The sequence below is a fragment of the Rhyacophila brunnea genome, unplaced genomic scaffold (assembly GCF_057557595.1).
Source record: "Rhyacophila brunnea isolate RB1 unplaced genomic scaffold, BYU_Rbru_1.0 scaffold_20, whole genome shotgun sequence".
Classification (NCBI taxonomy): domain Eukaryota; kingdom Metazoa; phylum Arthropoda; class Insecta; order Trichoptera; family Rhyacophilidae; genus Rhyacophila; species Rhyacophila brunnea.
Genome location: NW_028232860.1, coordinates 243,380 through 262,166, shown reverse-complemented (window position 1 = coordinate 262,166; position 18,787 = coordinate 243,380). Strand labels below are relative to the sequence as shown.

Here is an 18,787-nt window from a genome sequence, read left to right as displayed (position 1 = left end):
AAAAAAGATAAATACTCCACAATGAGAAATATGATTTAGTCCCGATTTATGAATGCAGGGGGAGAACAAGTGTAGGAAGAGATTCTCTCGAAAGTGGCTAAATATCCAAGGCGTTGATTATCTGATACGACTGAACCAGGACAGGGAGACGTATTTAAATTTGGTTGCCAATCTTCAATAGAAAACAGCACTGAGAGAAAGAGACAATAGCTTTCCCATCTAGTTCTCTAAATTGAGTCAAAAATTATAATATATTGTAAATGTTTAAAAATTACATCCATAAGTATTTGTAAATGTTTTTGTTTCATTATTTTCGATCATGTATATTTTCATATAAATTCATTTTAAGCTAAAATATAATATTTAAGTAAATTTAATTAGCATATAAAAATTATTGCAATATAGAATATTATAAGACATAATTCTATTATGTAAACCTAAGCAATAAGGCACCTTTCAAAGTCACATTTTTACCAGGAACAAATACCTATTAAAATACCTCTTTGATGTTAATTTTTATGCTCATCCCCTTAATTATCATTTTGAATGGCAAATCGAGGTAAAAAACAAAAATACTAACATAGATAAATTACCGATTTCAGACCAATGATTTTACAAAGAGTAATTGAGAAGCTGAGGATTAACGAATACAAGTGCACCGGTGACCATATTCAGTAAATCGACTTCAAAATTAATTGTGCAATAATCATAACATATCACTGTACTCCGTTAATTCTCAGTAGCTCATTGTTTAACATTCATTCTGCGGGATTCGAACTCGTGACCCGATTTCTTTGGTCATCATGTTTGATATTTTTTCAATTGGACTTCCCAAGGCGCAGGACATGCAGTATAACTTCGTCTATGGTCTGAGTGTCAACGAGCCGCTTCATAGTGCTGTCATCGATAACCACAGACAACAAAACCTTGGAGTTCTCCCTTAGCCGCTGTCCTATATCCGAAATACTCGAAGGGATTTGTCCACATTTTACTATCACTTCTTCAAGAACCTGGAAACAAAAATCATAATTACATAGGTACTTTAATTATATACTGTATAATTTGGAGCAGTCTCAGAAATATATCTATTACAAGAATCATTAAAAGAATCTTAGATTATTTGCGGTTCAAATTCACACACGTCAAATTCCAGGCGAAAGCTATACAAATTAAACGAACAACTAAGGTTGACGATCTCTATCACATTGCGTACTCCTGTCTGTCACCTTATTCATTGGTTTATTTTGTGGTTTTTCTGCATTATACACGACATGCAGCTTTTCATGCCATGTTGCGCAACATGGAATTTGAATATATCAAAGTAAAAATATCAAACAAATCATTTAAAATGATCAAGGAAAAAGAAGGTTGTCATGATTACAATGCTATTTTCCTCTCAATCGCTCACTCTTTATACATAATCCATACCTTGTCGACTGGAAGATCAGACCACTCATTAGTCTTCAAGCTGTCTTTATCGATTAGCAGTGTAAGGAGTTCTTTTATGGAGTCCGTCAGGAAATCAGTACTCATAGGAATATCGACAAGTTCAATCTGTAAATAAAATTTTTAATTTATACTGATACACTATCATTTTTGCATATTGGCACACAATGCTCTATCACTGCATGTCTTGGGGCTAGCCTTGTTATCGCTTTTATTCCAAGGGTCAAAGCATGTTGGACACGGTGCGCGTGCCGCATAATACATAATCAACTAGGTAACCGAGTTAGAAATGTGTGTACATATTGATATCCCCGGGGTGGTAAGCAGTGATAAACTTGCTTCAGCAGATCTATTCTTCCTGACTTGGTCATGTGCTATGGATAGCCCAAAAGAATCTGAGCCTGGCCTGCCCCTTTTTCACATCCTGGAAGGCCGTTAAATACAATATGGTGAGGTTACGGGATGCTGGCATGCCCTGGGTAGACACAAGACTAGTAAGCGACGGGGATTCTTGGAAAGTGTCTATAATATGAATTCCACACAATAGTCGTATAGATTGGATAATGACAAAAATAACTAACCACCACCTGGTCTTCCTGCTGGTCGATCAGAATAAGTTCTTGGTCATTTTGCAAATTATCTTCTGCTTTCTCTTCAATGATGATTATCCTCTCTTCGTTACATTCGTTCAGGACGACACCTTTGGTGAGCGCCTGCCGATTCCTCAGCCTTGCCTTCATGGTCTGTATCTGTAATTAAGATACTCAGATAAGCGATGACAGACCTCGCTTACATATTTAAAAAGCTAATATCTTGTAAAGGAGGTCGGCATCAATTATTTTAAGACTAGATAAGGAGTGTAATTTTTTTATGAAAAGAACATGATTTATAAAAGGTAAACTGAATTGAAAAAAAAATTCAACAATTTTTCTTTAACGCCCCGACATTCGGGCATAGAGCAAGCACAAGTTCGCCCCACTTCCATCGCTAACTCTCACGCCTCCCGCCATACCAGGCCAGCAACATGTAGATCGCTTTTGTAGCACTGCTGCAGGGCAGTAGCGAGGGGTGGAGGTAGGCTGTTAAGATTCGACATAAATAGTGCACACTAAACTTTGTCAGTCATAGTTATTTGTTTTCATTGAACTAAGAATACAATTCATAGATGGTGCTGATAAGTTTTTAAAATTCATTTAAACCCTAATAAAAAATAAATAGTAGGTTTTGCCATCACTTTGTGAGAAAGAATATGTCACCTTTCGACTGCGAGCCTCTTTAAGGGTGGCCTCATGCTGCTCGGGGTGCTTGGCCCTCATATGACGTAGGAGACAGTCGGCGCGGATGAAGGCGCGCGGGCAGATGGCGCAAGATCGCGCATCCTCGCGCCTGTGCGTCCTCTCGTGGGCTTTAAGCAGCGCTCGCGTGCGGAACTTCTTCTCGCACTCCTTACATGAAAACGCTGCAGTAAAATAAAACACTATTAAACCTGAACCTAAGATTGAAGGAATACAAATATGCCGGTGATCAAGTTGAGTTAATCGACTTCAAAGTTAAATGTTATTCAAGTGCAAATTTTACATACAGGGATGATTATTGGAAGATACAGCAATTTCCTTTTGATTGTTGTGTGGACAATAGTAGCAGAGTAGTGTCAAATTCATCGTCAAAACGTACACACCAATTTTTTTTTTACAATTTTTCTAAATAATTATTTACCTATGTTTCTAATGTTTTTCAAAAATTTGTTTTTTCAATAACAACTTTATTAATCCTTATAGCGCTGACGGCACAGCTGTTGTATCGTCATTAGATGGCCATTAGATATAATTAGCATGTTATTTAAATGTGGTAATTAAATGCTCCGCTCACCCACAATGGCCGCGCAGCTTAATTGTCGGTCTATAACGTCGTGGGTCCCAGGTTCGAATCCTGGGTCTGGCAAGTACACATATTGTTTTTCAATTTGTGTATGAGTCAGAGTATGGACCTAATAGGTTGAGCAAGTGGCTGACATCCATTTCTCGTAAAAACAAAAACTGTTAATACAAACATCCACTCTGTAGAGGCCCATATGTTCTTATCAGGATCGGACATGGTCGAATAAATGCTCCGCGGTGAAGAAGTTAAACTATTCGAATTATGAACATTCTCAAATATTTCCAAAGAAAGAAACGTGAGACGTAAAGAAATGAAGTCATCGTTGACTTACGTTTAATATCAGAGTGCGTTGTCAGATGCCTGGTCAGATCGTCCTTCCTCATGAAGGATTTATCGCATCCTTCTGTCGGACAGTCCATTTTCTTTGCCCCCTCGTGAACGTACTGTTCATGGATGGTCAACCTGAAAATGAAACACAGCCATTGATTCATCACACATCTTTTTCATATGGCTTATTCTTTTTAACCAATCTTATATAAACAAGTTAACTTATACAGTTTTAATATATTATTACAAAATTTTATGACGGGCATTTTAAATTGGCAAACCTCATTTTCCTGTTGAACACCATTCCACAGTACTTGCACTTGAAACCGTTCTGTCCAGTGTGATAGAACATGTGCGCGCGCAACTGCGATATCTGAATAAAAGTCTTTCCGCACTCCAAACAAATGTGGGGCTTGTCTTCCAGGTGTGTTTTCACGTGCCTGTTCAAAGTTTCCTTGGCGGCAAACGATCTGCTACACTGAAATCGATAACAGAAATCATGGTCATGACGAATTATCCATTTATTAAAGTATGTGTTACATAATTTAGAACACCTCAGAAACATACCTATTAGAAATTAGAATTGATAGTTAGCTTAATTGGTAAAGCAAATCGCTTGGTCTGTGATGGATGTGGGATCAAATACATTATTATTATTATTTCTGAGATTGTCCAAAATTCAGTGAATTGCTGTATTAGTCGACGATTGCAATGGCGAGGTTGCAAGCGACAAATTTCCACTCTTGCATACTGCCTTCAACCAGGCCATGTACTCTCAATTGTATACGGCTTCGTATTGTTTAGCCTTTTCTAAATCCTTCGGCTACCCCACTTAGTTTATTTCGTTGGTCAAAGTGATATTTTGCTACCAATTTCCTGGGTACTTTTGAAATTTTCTTTATTAGTTTCACAAATTGGGTCTTATAATTTAAATTCAGCAGATAAATCATCCACTCAGTTAGCGTTGTTTCTACATCAAGTCGCATTGACTCATACTGAAATGCCACGCAAATATCGCTAAAAGCCCCTCCCACGCATTTGGTTCAACCAGTTTACATATTTTTAGGAAACAACTTTGCATAGTTCTTGTATTTTCTGTGCAATAAGCACTTTAAATTTGGCACCTTTTCGAGCACTTGTTGCACAAGTTGTTCTCTTGTGTATTTAAAATAAATAACATACCATTTTTCCATCTGCAAAGTCACTATTCCAATAAAAAGATGAATATGGATTAGTAGATGAAGAGTACATAAGTAAGTGCTTAGGACTATGTATACGTAAAAAAAAACTACCTGTACATGATCAGTATTACTGTCGATATCAAAAAATATTGACAATGACAATTATTTTGATATTTGACCATTGGTATTACCTGTACCATAGATAATATGAGATAAATTATTGAGATCATAGTTAATAGAGTGAGACGAATTTAATGTTCTAGTTTCTTGGTCAGTTTTTCCATTCCTTTCAGTGTTTTATAATTTATGACTATGTATACGTGGTCGGTTACCACTGTGCAAGAGTAAGGTTTCTCTCCAGTGTGGCACCGTTCGTGTTTGATGAGCGCCCCTTTCGATTTGAAGGACTTGGGGCACGATGAACATTTGTATGGAGCTTCACCTGAAACCAAAATTTAAAAAGTTTATTTTAAAGTATCAAAATGATCAAGTATAAATACCAACATTTTATATTTTATCATCATCAGACTAAATCTATTCACTTCTGACTTAAATCATCATCTTCCCAAATTCTTATGCCGTCAGCATCTTTCGTCAGTAACAGTTGAAACATAAATTTTTGTATCATGAAAATGAAATAATGTATGCACAAATGCTTAAACCATTTTAGTAAATTCTTCTAATATAATCAATGTGAAATGTAATCAATCATCACCATCAGCTTGGATTTTTCCACTGCTGGATGAAGCCCTCTCCATGATGATTCCATTCCTCTTAGTTATGTTGCTACTTAACTAGGTCTACCATTCGAACCACGGAAAGGCGATCGGCGGCTTTGTAATCAATTAAGGTAAATGATATTTACCATTATTATCATACTACTATTACTTGTGATTGATGAAAATATTTTATTTTAATTTTTAATAGGCATGATTGGATCTATACCTTAAAAAAGGATAGAGAACTCATCAGGAAAGTGAAATATGTGAGTTTGAGTCCCACTTAGTACAATTTTTATATTATTTTCTAGGTTTATAAGTTTTCACACAAAATTTGCAAAACACTTTGTTGTTCTCACTTCACTCATTATTCAAACTCTCCAGTCCTCACAATTTTCCCATTAAAAAATTCCCTCTACTCAAATTTAATGTAACTTGGAAATTTTATCAACTGTCTCTTTCGCACATGATAATTATAGCTCATTTACTACTGTATATTATGTATAATATGTTTTATACTTCATAATATGTAAAAGAGGCAATGTGATGGGCTGCCAAGCTGATGAAAGTGCATTGGGCCAAACATGTCTATGGGCAAGTGGACTATTAAGTTGTATATGTATCTATTGTGTATTTACCAGTGTGCGTTCTTATATGAATCGTCATCATTGTCTTTCCTTTGAACTCCTTGTCACATATATCGCATTTGTAGGTCTTCTTGCAGAGACTCTTGCCCACGTGGTTCCGCAAGTGCTCTCGAAGATTGTCTTTCCGGGAGAGAATGTTGCCGCAAACCTGATTACAAAGAGAGTTAATTTTAGCAATATTCAACGATTATAAAGTAGTTTGTTTCAACTTTTTTGACCACTACCGTTTGTCGCTACATATTATATAGTAGACAGCACATAAATGTTGAAAACAACCCTTTTCTATAAAGATAGAGAGCTGAAATGTATGAAACTGAAGGAAAACATTACCTCTGGTCTACTTATTAAGTTGGCTACGAAAGTGACTTCATTATCGGTTCATTTACAGAGAACTTCACACTTCTACTATGAGATTCCACTTTAATTTCAGTTCACCCAATTAGTTCATTTTTTACATGATTCAATAAGCCTTGAATACTTAACCCTTTTACTCCCGCCCGGCCGATATTTCGGCCCACACTACTTATGCGAAAACTCCAAGGGGGCCGATCTCATCGGCCGGGAGTTTGGAATCAAATTTATAATTATATATGTTATAATTTGTTCTGGTCATTGTTCGTCTGGTGTGGATAAAACATACTATTTGCTCTGATTAGGCATGACTAATTTATTTTAATGAGTTGCCGTCTTATATTTTGAGTCAAGTCATAAACTCATAAGTGTATGTATGGTGTCAAGCATTTTTACGTCCAAAAATTTAAAATTTCCTTTTGGTTGTTTTATATTTCATATATCAACATAATTTATGATATGATCGATATGAATATCGAATGGAATATTATGATTTTTTATGAACTTGCACATGGGTATGATGATCTAACAAAGAATGTCCACTATTCATTTAGTAGTATGTGAAATAATATAATATAGCTTTCAACTATTTGGTGCTGCTATGAAACATATTATTACAAATTCTACTTTAGTCTATTATCAGTAGTTCTCGTTAGTTTACCGGATTATATTGAAGATTTCGCGAATCTCAGTCGTTGTAATTACATATAAGTACTAAAGTGATATTTGAAAAAATCCTATAAAATGTCTAAAAGAACAATGAACATTGAATGAATGTTTATAGTGTTCGAAAATTGGAGATACTTTCGGATAGAAAGGAGAAAGACTGCAGCGTATGTAGCAACAGGGAGAAGAATAGGGGTGTTGGAAAGCGACGAAGAAGTCGTACAATATGCTCAAAATGTCAAAAAAGAATCCATGGCTTATGCTTCACTAATCATAAGTGCTAGTAATCCATATTAGTAATAGGTTGAAAGTGCAAAAAAACTTTTTTATCTACGAACATTTTTTTGCAAAAGTGCGATTTTTTATATTTCTTTATAAAAATTCTATTTCATAGAGAAACATTTTACTGTTTATTTGTTTTTCTGTTAGTAAGTAAGAATAGGTTATAATAGAGAATTGGATACATGTTTTTACAACTATACTATACAAATTTGACTTGCATCTCTCGTTTTACTGGATCAGAGCAAACAATTGAATGCACACGCAACTGTGAAAAGATACTCTCGTCAATTTTATGTCGGTAGCCAAAAGCAATACATTGAGTATTATTTTTAAGATGAATAATCACGTAAAGTACCGAAAAATGTATACATAGGTTATGTACACAAAGCAACAGACTTTTACGTCAGAACGCCTGCCAATAGAACAAAAGAAAATAATGAACTTGTTACCGATACAACCATATGTATAAAATTCCTAATACGGAATGCGTGTAAGACTCGTTCTATCTAGTTTCTAAGTTATTTGGCGTCCACAGTGTGGAGGTTGTATTAACAGATTATTTTTATGAGGAATAGTTGTTAGCCATTTGCCTACCTCATTGGAATGATGGACTGGATCGAATAAACAATGAAAAGATTTATCATTTTTTTGTTTCCAGTCCACGGCTGCTCTGCCAGGTAGGCTACCGTGGGTGCAAATATTGAATAAAGTTTTAATAGATTTAAATTCAACTTCCATCAAGTACCTTCGGTTGATAGTATTAATATTGGATAAATTATTTCCACATTAAATTCAAGATTTCTTTCCTTCTTTCACAACACGCACGCGAGGGACTAAATAATATTTTTTTTAATTCACCTTACAAGGAAACGTGGCCTTTTTCCTCCCATCACACCCAGTCTGCACGACATGCCTATCCAAGTGGTACCGGCGTGTGAACGTCTTATCGCAGAACTGGCAGGCAAACGTCTTGGTGGGCGAGTGCACCTGCATGTGCTCAAAGTGAGCATTCTCATCCACGCTGGTCACGGAGCACACGGCACACTTAATTGCGTCTTTTGATTCCGAGTGGAATTTGAGCCGGTGGCGAGTGAGAGAATCTTCATGTTTGTAGTACTTGCTGCATAATTTGCATTTGAACTCCCCGGCCTGTTGCGAGAAATATTAAATATAATATCAAGGTACATATCTATTTCAATTGAATTATTTTTTATTCAAAACTGAATGTATATACTATTAGGTACTATATAATATGTAAGATTTAAGAATGTAGCATTATTTTCATTAAAAAAACCTGATTTTAAAAATCTTTAGAATCATGCCTATTATGGCTTAGGTACACCAGTGGCGAAGGGTGGAGGTAGGCTGTTAAGATCCGCCATAAATAGTGAACACTAAGCTTTGTCAGTTATACTTATTTGTTTTCATTGAACTAATAATACAAATTGCAGATGGTTTAGTGCACACCATTTATGTCGGATCTTAACAGCCTACCTCCACCCCTCGCTGATAACCGATATAGTACCGATAATTGGACAATCCATAGAAATTGTATTTTTTTTACCATTTGTTCGATCCAAAGAGAATCATATGGGCCACTACCTTTTTATATTAACAGATGTATCAACGTGGTTGTATTAACGGATTTTTTATGAGGTATCGATGTTAGCCACTCACTCAACCTTCCACAACAACAACTTTCCACAGTCCACTGTCCACTTTCCACACAAACATTGAAAAATAACATGTTAATTTGCCAGACCAGGGTTTCGAACTCAGGACTCATGATATTGTAGAATATTGAATATTAATTACCGTATGAGCAGTTTTGATGTCTTCACCGCAACAAAGACACAGACCCGAGTTGTTATTACTCAAACTTTCCGATACTATGTCCGTATCGGAATTATGCCCATCTTCCTGGAAGTCGTATGGATTCCCCTTATCCACCTCTGTTCTCACATTCTCGTCGAAGCTGTCAATTTCGTACAAAGCGGAAGGCTGTGATATCAGATTAAAATTCTTTGAATTGACATCATTGTGATTCTCGGAGAAGTGCTCGGCGCTAGGCATCCGCAGAAGGATCTCATCCGGGGAGATGTTGCAGATTCTCAGATGACGCCTGAGCCCTAAAGACGTGGTGTATTTCTTGTTGCATTTATTGCACATGTGCTGGATGATTGATGTTTTCACATCGGCTATCTTTTGGGCCGGTCCGCCTCCGTCCGGCGTCTTGATGATGACAATCATGTCACCCTTGTTGCTGTGGGACGCCATTATTCGGGGCGAGCTTCTGACACCACGCATCTCCAATGCTTGTTCTAAAAAACTTTAAGAATAGTCAGGATTTTAATACCATCGACCAAAGGTGGATGGAATTTGAATTTAAATTCTAATGGATTTATTAAAAGTCGGCTAGCATGTTAACTGAGGAAACAAAAAAATTTTGAGAGATGCATATATCTTTCACTTAGGCTTTGTCCTCATGGCGTGTTATAGTGGCGTTCATAGAGGTATTAAATATAAAGAGGGGTAAGTAATCGGCTTTCTCATACAACTGAATGAAGCAGGCCAACAATAGCCGACAACTTACGAGAAATAGCGACCCGATAAAAAAAATGCAGGGCATCACGGAGGATTTACTTTGGTCATTATAACGTAATCATATGATATAATGTTAATGTGGAAATCTTGCCACAAAATAATTACCAGCCTGCCTCACCATACTTTTTCCCCATACTTGGCTGCTTCACCATACTTTTATATTACCTGCCGCCCCTAGGTGGCGACTATCACTAGAGTGAGAAAATTATAAGTTCAAGTGGCATGGCCGCTGTTGTTGCGCTGCGACATACTATGAAAGGATTGTTAGTATTGTAGTTCTAGAAACGATATTTATTAGCATAGCTGATATTTAGTTGAAAGAGCGGGGATTTGTATTTCCACAGATTGCCGCTAATACATCCGTAAAGATTATATTATAGGTACTTAGGTATTTCATTTTACTGTGCCTAAATTTAAAAGGTACCAATAAATCCATTGACAAACTTACAATGTCCGTAGCCAGGTACGCGGCCCCGGGAACAGTTTGAAAACTTTATGTTTAATGGTATTCACAAGCCGAAACCAATTTAGAAAATATTTATAATCCATAGAATGTACAATAAATTAGTGACATTAGCTACATCTACCTGACAAATACAATCACAATCGTAAACAATAATCATTTTTTGTTTATTTGTTATTGAAATGTATAAATAACACTCCGCAGCGCTGAAATGCCAATTTCAGATCATAGTAAACGAGGAAATATTTACTAAAAACATTATTTTATTTTATGATAGATATATTATTTACATTCAACAGGTAAACTCCTAAATTCTGCCAAAATGCCGCAGAAATGACAGCTCGGTAGACTAGACATCAGGCGCGACCATTATAGGATACGTAAATAGGATCATTAAAAAATATAGAAGGCTGTGGTCGCCTGTGGATATAATCTGGCTACAGTGGCAGTCAATAGTACGGTTGGCAACACTGCCAGTGCTGTCGTCTTTTTTAAATGGAATTATAGTACAAAGTCTAATTAGGGAAAAATATAGATAGGTAGAACGCACAAAGAGATTGAAGACTTCGTACAATCTCTTTTCAGTAAGTACCTAGGTAGGTACGCATTAAAAAAGGTTGGTTCAAGAAAAGTTAATATTATATTGTTATGTCCGCGAAAGTCTTACTTACCTACTCCAAAAAAAACCTATTTTTTAAAAAAAACCTTGATTTACCATAACATTATAAGATATTCTATAAAATAAACCAAAGAGGTTGCTTTCAATTAAACGGTAAGCAGCAAATGTGGAATCGACTGATTAGTTGTCAACCAGGGTTGATCCACTGCTGGATGAAGGCCTCCCATAGCTTCCTTCACAATTCTTGGTCCTTAGTTTTGCCACGTAGGTACCTACATATTCTATCGAACTTTATCAGTAAAGCAAATCTTAAATCTAAAAATTCTTAAGCAAATGAGATTTTATAATATTGTGATTCAAGTTCACTCAAATTAAAGTGAGCAGGTAAAGGAGCATAAATGAAAAGCAAAAAACCTCATTGTTTTTTCACTATACCATGTACGTGCCGATTTAATTAAAATTACTACCTACATATTTACGGGGTTCTAGGATCATAAAGGCGAAACTACAAATACTGAGATAAATAGTAAAATAGGGTAAAATCAAAGAGATCCAATCTCTTTGGGTAAAATAGTTTTTATTGTTAAAAAAAACAATTTCACAATGTAAAAATACAAAAATAATAAATTAAAGCTGTTGTAACATATTCATAAGAGTAATGTAGAGCATCAATATCGTCATTTTAGACATTAGTTAGATTGGAAAAAACTTAAATAGAATTAATGGGAGACATTCGCCCTTTTGTCTCTCAAAATATTTTCAAATATATCGATAATACAAAACATAGGTGAAATATTTTTCATCAAATTCTATTCCTAAATCTAACTATATACATAATTTTGTTATGCATCTTCTTCATCCATGTTTTCCTAATTATTTTAAAGATTTGACAACTTTAAAGAATTGTAAAAATAATGATATTGTTCCTAAATAATGCCCATTGATATCTTTTTCGCAGTAAGGGAAAGTGCTGCGTTATATTAAGGCTGGAGTCGAAAAGATGAATGGTTAATTATTCTGGTTTCTCTTCGTATGACTTGGAGCATTTTGAATGGCTCGTCAAATCCATATTTTCTCCATCCGTATCAATCCGTATGAATCGTATAACACTTTCTCCATCCGAATCAATCTTCTTATTCATTAATATGCATTTTTGTAATTCAGAAAAATCAAGAAAATCTTGTTGATCCATCTCAGTTATGCCAGCGCTCCATTGGCACGCAAGTCAGACGATTTACAGTCTTCGGACTTTTTTTTCGCGTGGAGCACCCCAGATCTGCAGACTTTTTAATCCGCAGACCAGGCTCGCTGGATTTCAAACATGTTTGATATTTTTGCCAGACTTCGTCAGTCGATCACTATGCGAATTCGATTTGTCATTAATACGCAATCATTCGGACCGGAAAAAAATCTGTAATTGTTTTAAACATTTTCATTGATTAATTTGTTAATTTACACATTATAAAATGAGAGATTTACAAATAATTTTTTTATTTGTATTTATGAAATTCATAAAATAAATCGTAAAACTTGTGTTGTTTTCACTGCTATATTATTTTATGCAAGTCTACATATAAATAACACAAAATTATAGGATTATCGGAAGACATTACGAGAATCATAACTTTTCACTTTTGACAGCTCGACTTTTTTATTCGTTCGTTGATCAGTAGCAGAGCATAGACAAATCGGACGATTTATTGTCCTCGGACTTTTGGCTCGCCAATGGAGCGCTGGCATTACATTGTATTTTTTGTGTGCCATCTGAACAGCAGAGTACCATGCGGATGGATGGTATTTATATCCAAATGCTTTAGTTTTCGATTCTCGCATGAACGGAATCTCATTTCATTTGCGAGTGCCCGGATTCAAAGAACATTTGATTAACTATCGGAATTTTTGGGAATGACTATGTTTTACAATGAACATCTTGTGGCACCATCCGGTCTTTGTTTTTCAATATCGCCTAAAGCCCAATATGAATTCAACATTTTCTGCCGTACTTTTTCGGTAAAATTCTTCCTTCACTTTGCTTACCTGTAACTGAAACATATGACTTTCTGTTTTGTCCAGTGACGTCCCGTGGGGGTAGGCAGATTGAGCGTCGCTTGGGGGCGGCAGATACTCGAAGGGCGGCAAACCGAGGAGGATCATTTGGTATTATATAGAAATAGCTAGGTACCTAATCTTAGTTACATTATAACCAGAGCGTTGGAGCGGAGCTCGGAGCAGGAGCAGAGCAGTAATGGGGTTTTACCCGGAGCAGGAACGGCGCCGGAGCACCGAATATTTGTAGTACTTCACGGCTCCGGATGTTTTTTAATTATATTATTTATTACCCAGTAGTGAGTAGGTATTCGCGGCGATTTTAGTATGATGTCACCACTCTCAGCCAGTGATTTTTTCTATTATTTTTAACTGCTCGGGTTCGTAATACAAATGCCAATAAAAAATATTTTTACGAGTCTTTTGCCACCTAGACACATTATGCATAATATAATGTAATGTCATTTACTCAGATTAAAGAGTTCCTTTCATAACAGTGGCTGCGCAAAAGCCAATTATATGGCGCCAATGAGCCAAGAAGTTATTGAAACAAAATAATATTTTATACCAATATGTCAACGTAGGTAACGAAACAATAAAAATTATGGTGGAGATTTATATGTATATACATCCGTATTTTTTAATTTATCCAAACATTTTTGCCAGTCACCCGCGAGATTTAAAAGTTGCTGGATGTATCTATTGTAAAATTGATATTTGACATAATCTGGTATTCGTGCATATACGTTTACGTTAAGTACCAGCTAATTGTAATAAAAATTTACACTAGTAGATACCTACCTCATCTATCATCATAATATCATCTGTTTACTACTATTTGTTAGTAATTATTGTGCTGTGAATAACAATACCTTATTTTAATTTGTTTTTTGTAAACATATCTTTTGCTGATAATAGTGTGGATTTGTGGTTTATTTAAATCATCAACATGAGTGCAAGACAACGACTTTCAGGAGCAGCGTATAAAAAGATAAGGGAACGAAAGGAGGCAAATGCTACAAATAATACAGGTACACTTAACAATTATTTTATCAAAAGTGAAAAGCAAAATCAGAAAGTCAGCGCAGAATACCTATCGTCTAAAACTAAAGAACCAATAATAATTCAAGAATCAGATGCTACAACGCTAGAAGAGAATGTAAATTACGATGCCAACGATAATAATTCAGACGACGATAATTTTGATTATTTAGACAAAGAAGAAGACAATAATTTTGATGATCCACATTTTTGGCCAAGTTTTCTTGATGAGAGTACAAGGATAATGATATTAAAAAAAGGACCTATACAGAAAAAACTTGCTGATTATCCTATCAATACGTGCAATAGAAAGTTGGCGAAACATATGAAAGAACTTGGTTAGTGTATTCTGTAAAAAATGATTCTGCGCATTGCTTTTGCTGTATAATATTTAATAAAAAAAAATGTGAGACTGGAATGGGATCATCAGTTGGCTATGATAATTGGAAAAACTTGTCGCAAACTACACAAACCCACGAAAAGTCAAAAAATCACCACGAAAACTTTTCAATCTGGCAAGATATTCTAATCAGATTAAAGCTAAATAAAACAATTGATTGTTGTCAACAAAAACTTTTCAATGAAGAAATTATACGGTGGCGGTCAATTTTAACTCGATTATGTGCAGTTTTGCGAGTCATGGCGGTGCAGAATATGGCTTTACGCGGACCTAAGTCCACAATCAACACACTGCACAATGGAAATTTCTTAAAATTAATTGAATGTTTTGGACTGTTTGATAATGTTATTAAGGAACATTTGAAAACCATAAGCTGTAAGCCCCGCACTACTCATTATCTTGGACCAAGAATTCAAAATGAATTAATTGCCATAATGTCGCAAAAAATCAAATCAGAAATTATTAATATGTTAAATGAGGCAAAATATTTTTCTCTTATATTAGATTGTACACCTGACATAGGACATATAGAACAGATGTCGATTATAGTACGATTTGTTCGAAAACACTCAGAGGAAGTACGTGAGCATTTTTTAGGTTTTATAGAAATTGACGATAAAACTGGAGCAGGATTAGCAGAACGCATTGTTGAAGAACTAGAAAATTTAAATATAAATATACAAAACATGAGAGGTCAAAGTTATGATAATGGTGCGAATATGCGGGGAAAAAAGAATGGTGTCCAAAAGCATATTAGAGACATGAATCCTCGTGCATTTTATGTACCTTGTAACTCACATACGCTAAATTTAGTGGTAAATGATGCTGCAAAATGCAACTTAGATGCGATATCATTTTTTGGGTTAATCCAAAAGATTTATGTTTTTTTCTCGGCATCTACTGATAGATGGAATATACTTTTAAAATTTTTACCATCATTAACATTAAAGGCAGTTTCTGATACGCGATGGGAGTCCCGAATCGAAGCAATCAGGCCTATTAGATACCAATTGGTAGAAATTTACGATGCCTTATTATATATTGAAGAGAAACATGCCAATTCACACACTGAAAATAGTTTGCAGACCAAAAATGATGCCATCGCATTATCAAAAAATATATGCAACTTTAAATTTATAAATTGTCTCATAGTTTGGTATGATATTTTGAGTTCTATAAATCCAGTCAGTAAACAGTTGCAAATGATAGAATTTAATATAACCAGCGCGCTTGATACCATTGAAGCTGTTTTAAATTTTTTGCGTAATTATAGAAAAAATGTCTTAGTACAAATGAAAATAATCGCACACCAATTAGCAGAAGCCCTCGAAATACCTGCAGAATTTCCCAAAGAAACAGATTGCAGAAGACGAAGAGTACCGAAACATTTCGAGTATGAGAGTTGTGATGAAACGCCTCTACATAACCCTGAAAAAAAATTTGGTCGAGTTTTTCAATCAAGTAGTAGATAAGGCTATAAATTCAATTGAAGATCGATTTGAGGAATTAAAATATCATGGAAGATTTTTCAAATTTATGTATAATATTAGCCTCTTAAGAAACATGACTCCTGAAAATTTATTGGAAGATTGTCAAAATTTAGAAATTAAACTCACTGCAAACGGCACATCATCAGATGCAGTGGAGCTTTGTGAGGAGTTAAAATTACTGTGTAGACTTGTGACTGAAAAGTCTTCGCCACATGACGTACTAAAATTTATTTATGATAATAATTTGAAAGAAATCTATCCAAATACGGTCACTTCAATTAGGGATAATATTGACAATGCCAATAACGGTGGCTAGCGCAGAGAGGAGTTTTTCAAAACTGAAAATTATTAAAAATTATCTCCGATCTAGGATGACCGAAGAAAGGCTAAATGGACTTGCAATATTGTCTATTGAAGTAGAAATGGCATATAAATTAGATTTGGATGACATAGTTACGGACTTTGCTACAAAAAAGGCCAGGAAAGTTTGTTTATTGTAACGGTTGAGTGTTGAGACAATTAATTAATAGTGTATTTGTGATTAAAAGTATGTTCATATTAAATGAATGATAAGGAAAATGATTTTGTTTACATGTTGTACAATAATAGCATAGAAAAATAGTGTGAAAATAATACATCTGCGTATTATTACTAAATGGTACTCTGCAAACCAAATTTGTCAGACATATCAACAAATAGAATCTCAGACTCTGGTGATTTGGGTAAGTGTCTAACTAATATTATGTTTATTCGCTTTTAATATCTAAATTTAATTTTGTATGTTTTAGTGGTATATATTTTGTTATTAATGCATCGATACAACACATTTCTTAGATATAAAAAAAATGGGGCGGCATTTTGACGCTGCCTAGGGGCGGCATTTTGTCTAGGGACGTCACTGGTTTTGTCTATTAGTTATATGTTTATTTCTGTTCCGTTCCTAGGGCTTCAATACGTTTTCGTTTACTATTCAACTCATCAAGAATACAATCTTATTTCTGAATTGAACATTATCGGACATCACCGACATTATTTCTTATTGTAATTTATTCTGGGCATCCATTAATTTTTTCAAAAAAACCGGTTGAGCTATTCAAACACGTAGTAATTCCTGAGATGCTGTAGATGAGTTTGTTTTACAGGAAATCGATGAATTAACTCACTTTTATCTGTTTTCATAATATAATATTATGAAGTATATACCATGGTTAAATTCAGCATATAATGATGGTTCATGCGTAGGTTCTAATATATTTTCCACTGACAATAATAATTGTTCCGAATGTCCTGGTAATGGCTCAGATACAATCTCTTCAAAAAATCCTGTTTCACTATTTAACCACAAAGTAAATTCTGGGATGTTGTGCACGTCTAAGAAAAGAAATAGTATTTTTAATTTTGAGTCCGGTTTTATATAAAAAAAAAACATTAATTACATAATACCTAATAGAGTTCAATTCTGTCTTTTGTGATGAGTAAATATTCTGCATTATTTTACATTAGTCATTTTGCTGGCCATCCTGGTAACGTATCAGGGAGAAACTCTCGAAAATATTATCTTGAGCTCTGCAACCACGAAATAACTCCTGAGATGATAATATTCATGTCTGAGAAAAAAATCGTATTTTTAATACAATTAGCTAGTGGATAAAGCCATATCTGAACAAATGAACAATTCATTATAATATTTCATCAAGGTTAACTGTTTATCGGAGTTATTCTCCTTGAAATTATAATCATTAGTCGGTGTATTATCTGGTACATGATTTGAAGTCAAAACATACAGTTTTCGTCTTCCAATTCTGTATTTCGATCTGCGAAAACATGATTTATTATGATGCTGTAAGTATATAAATATTTAATCAAATTACATTTAAAAACAATTTGACCGGTTAGGAGTCCAAATAACATAACTTAAATATACATAACTAATTACTTACTTTGCATGCTTGTACGTTGGTTCTGTACATATCCACAATCATTACCTCTCAGAAACATTGTTGATATGCAAATATGAACCGATAACAAGTGTTTACTTAAGTCAAATTGACAACTTACGCCAAACTAAAAATTACGAAATGTCCATTAAATAAACTTTATGTCAGTCACATAAAGGCGAAACGCCGCTTACGCCGAAGTGTCCTTAATTAATCGGCATTAATGTCAGAGTCACACAGGTGTAAGAGGATATTCACCCGTATGACATTAAAATTCCATGTGGATTTGTAGATACGCCGAGAAATATCTGGCAAACCGCTATACGTACGAGTTTCATCTTTGTACATAATATGATAGAACTGCGTTCTAGCAAGACAATGCAATATTTAACTCAAAACAGCCATTTTTGTAGTTTCGCCCTTATGATCCTAGACCCCCTAAATAGTCAACGATTTCAAATGAGATGATGTAATAATTCTTTTGAAAAAATCTGCACAATTGGCAGTTGTATTTCTGCACAACTGGATTTTTTTTGCTCTGTTGTAGGTATTCAGTACCAACCAATAAAAAACGAAAATAATTTCTCGAATCGTTTTATTTTCAATATTATACACTTCTAAAATTAATGTGTTTTTAAAATTCTACGCAGATTGATTGTTGAAGAGATATTCAAAACGATAGACAATACC

The 18,787-nt window shown here is 34.8% G+C and overlaps 1 protein-coding gene across 2 annotated transcripts; it reads right to left on the bottom strand.

The window, feature by feature from the left end:
• Nucleotides 1–684: 684 nt before the first annotated feature.
• Nucleotides 685–10,979, bottom strand: su(Hw) (suppressor of Hairy wing). Of its 2 annotated transcripts, none has more exons than XM_085948419.1 (11): nucleotides 10,855–10,979; nucleotides 9,313–9,826; nucleotides 8,356–8,646; nucleotides 6,190–6,346; nucleotides 5,165–5,274; nucleotides 3,933–4,129; nucleotides 3,656–3,786; nucleotides 2,703–2,905; nucleotides 2,028–2,195; nucleotides 1,429–1,554; nucleotides 685–1,010 (listed from the first exon to the last, which is right to left on the bottom strand). In XM_085948419.1, the coding sequence occupies exons 2-11, from the start codon at nucleotides 9,802–9,804 to the stop codon at nucleotides 819–821; spliced, it is 2,067 nt and encodes a 688-aa protein (XP_085804545.1). In that variant the 5' UTR covers nucleotides 9,805–9,826; nucleotides 10,855–10,979; the 3' UTR covers nucleotides 685–818. The 2 variants fall into 2 exon arrangements, with proteins under 2 accessions (XP_085804545.1, XP_085804544.1); XM_085948418.1 differs by lacking the exon at nucleotides 10,855–10,979 and adding an exon at nucleotides 10,550–10,782.
• Between the last annotated feature and the right edge of the window lie 7,808 nt (nucleotides 10,980–18,787).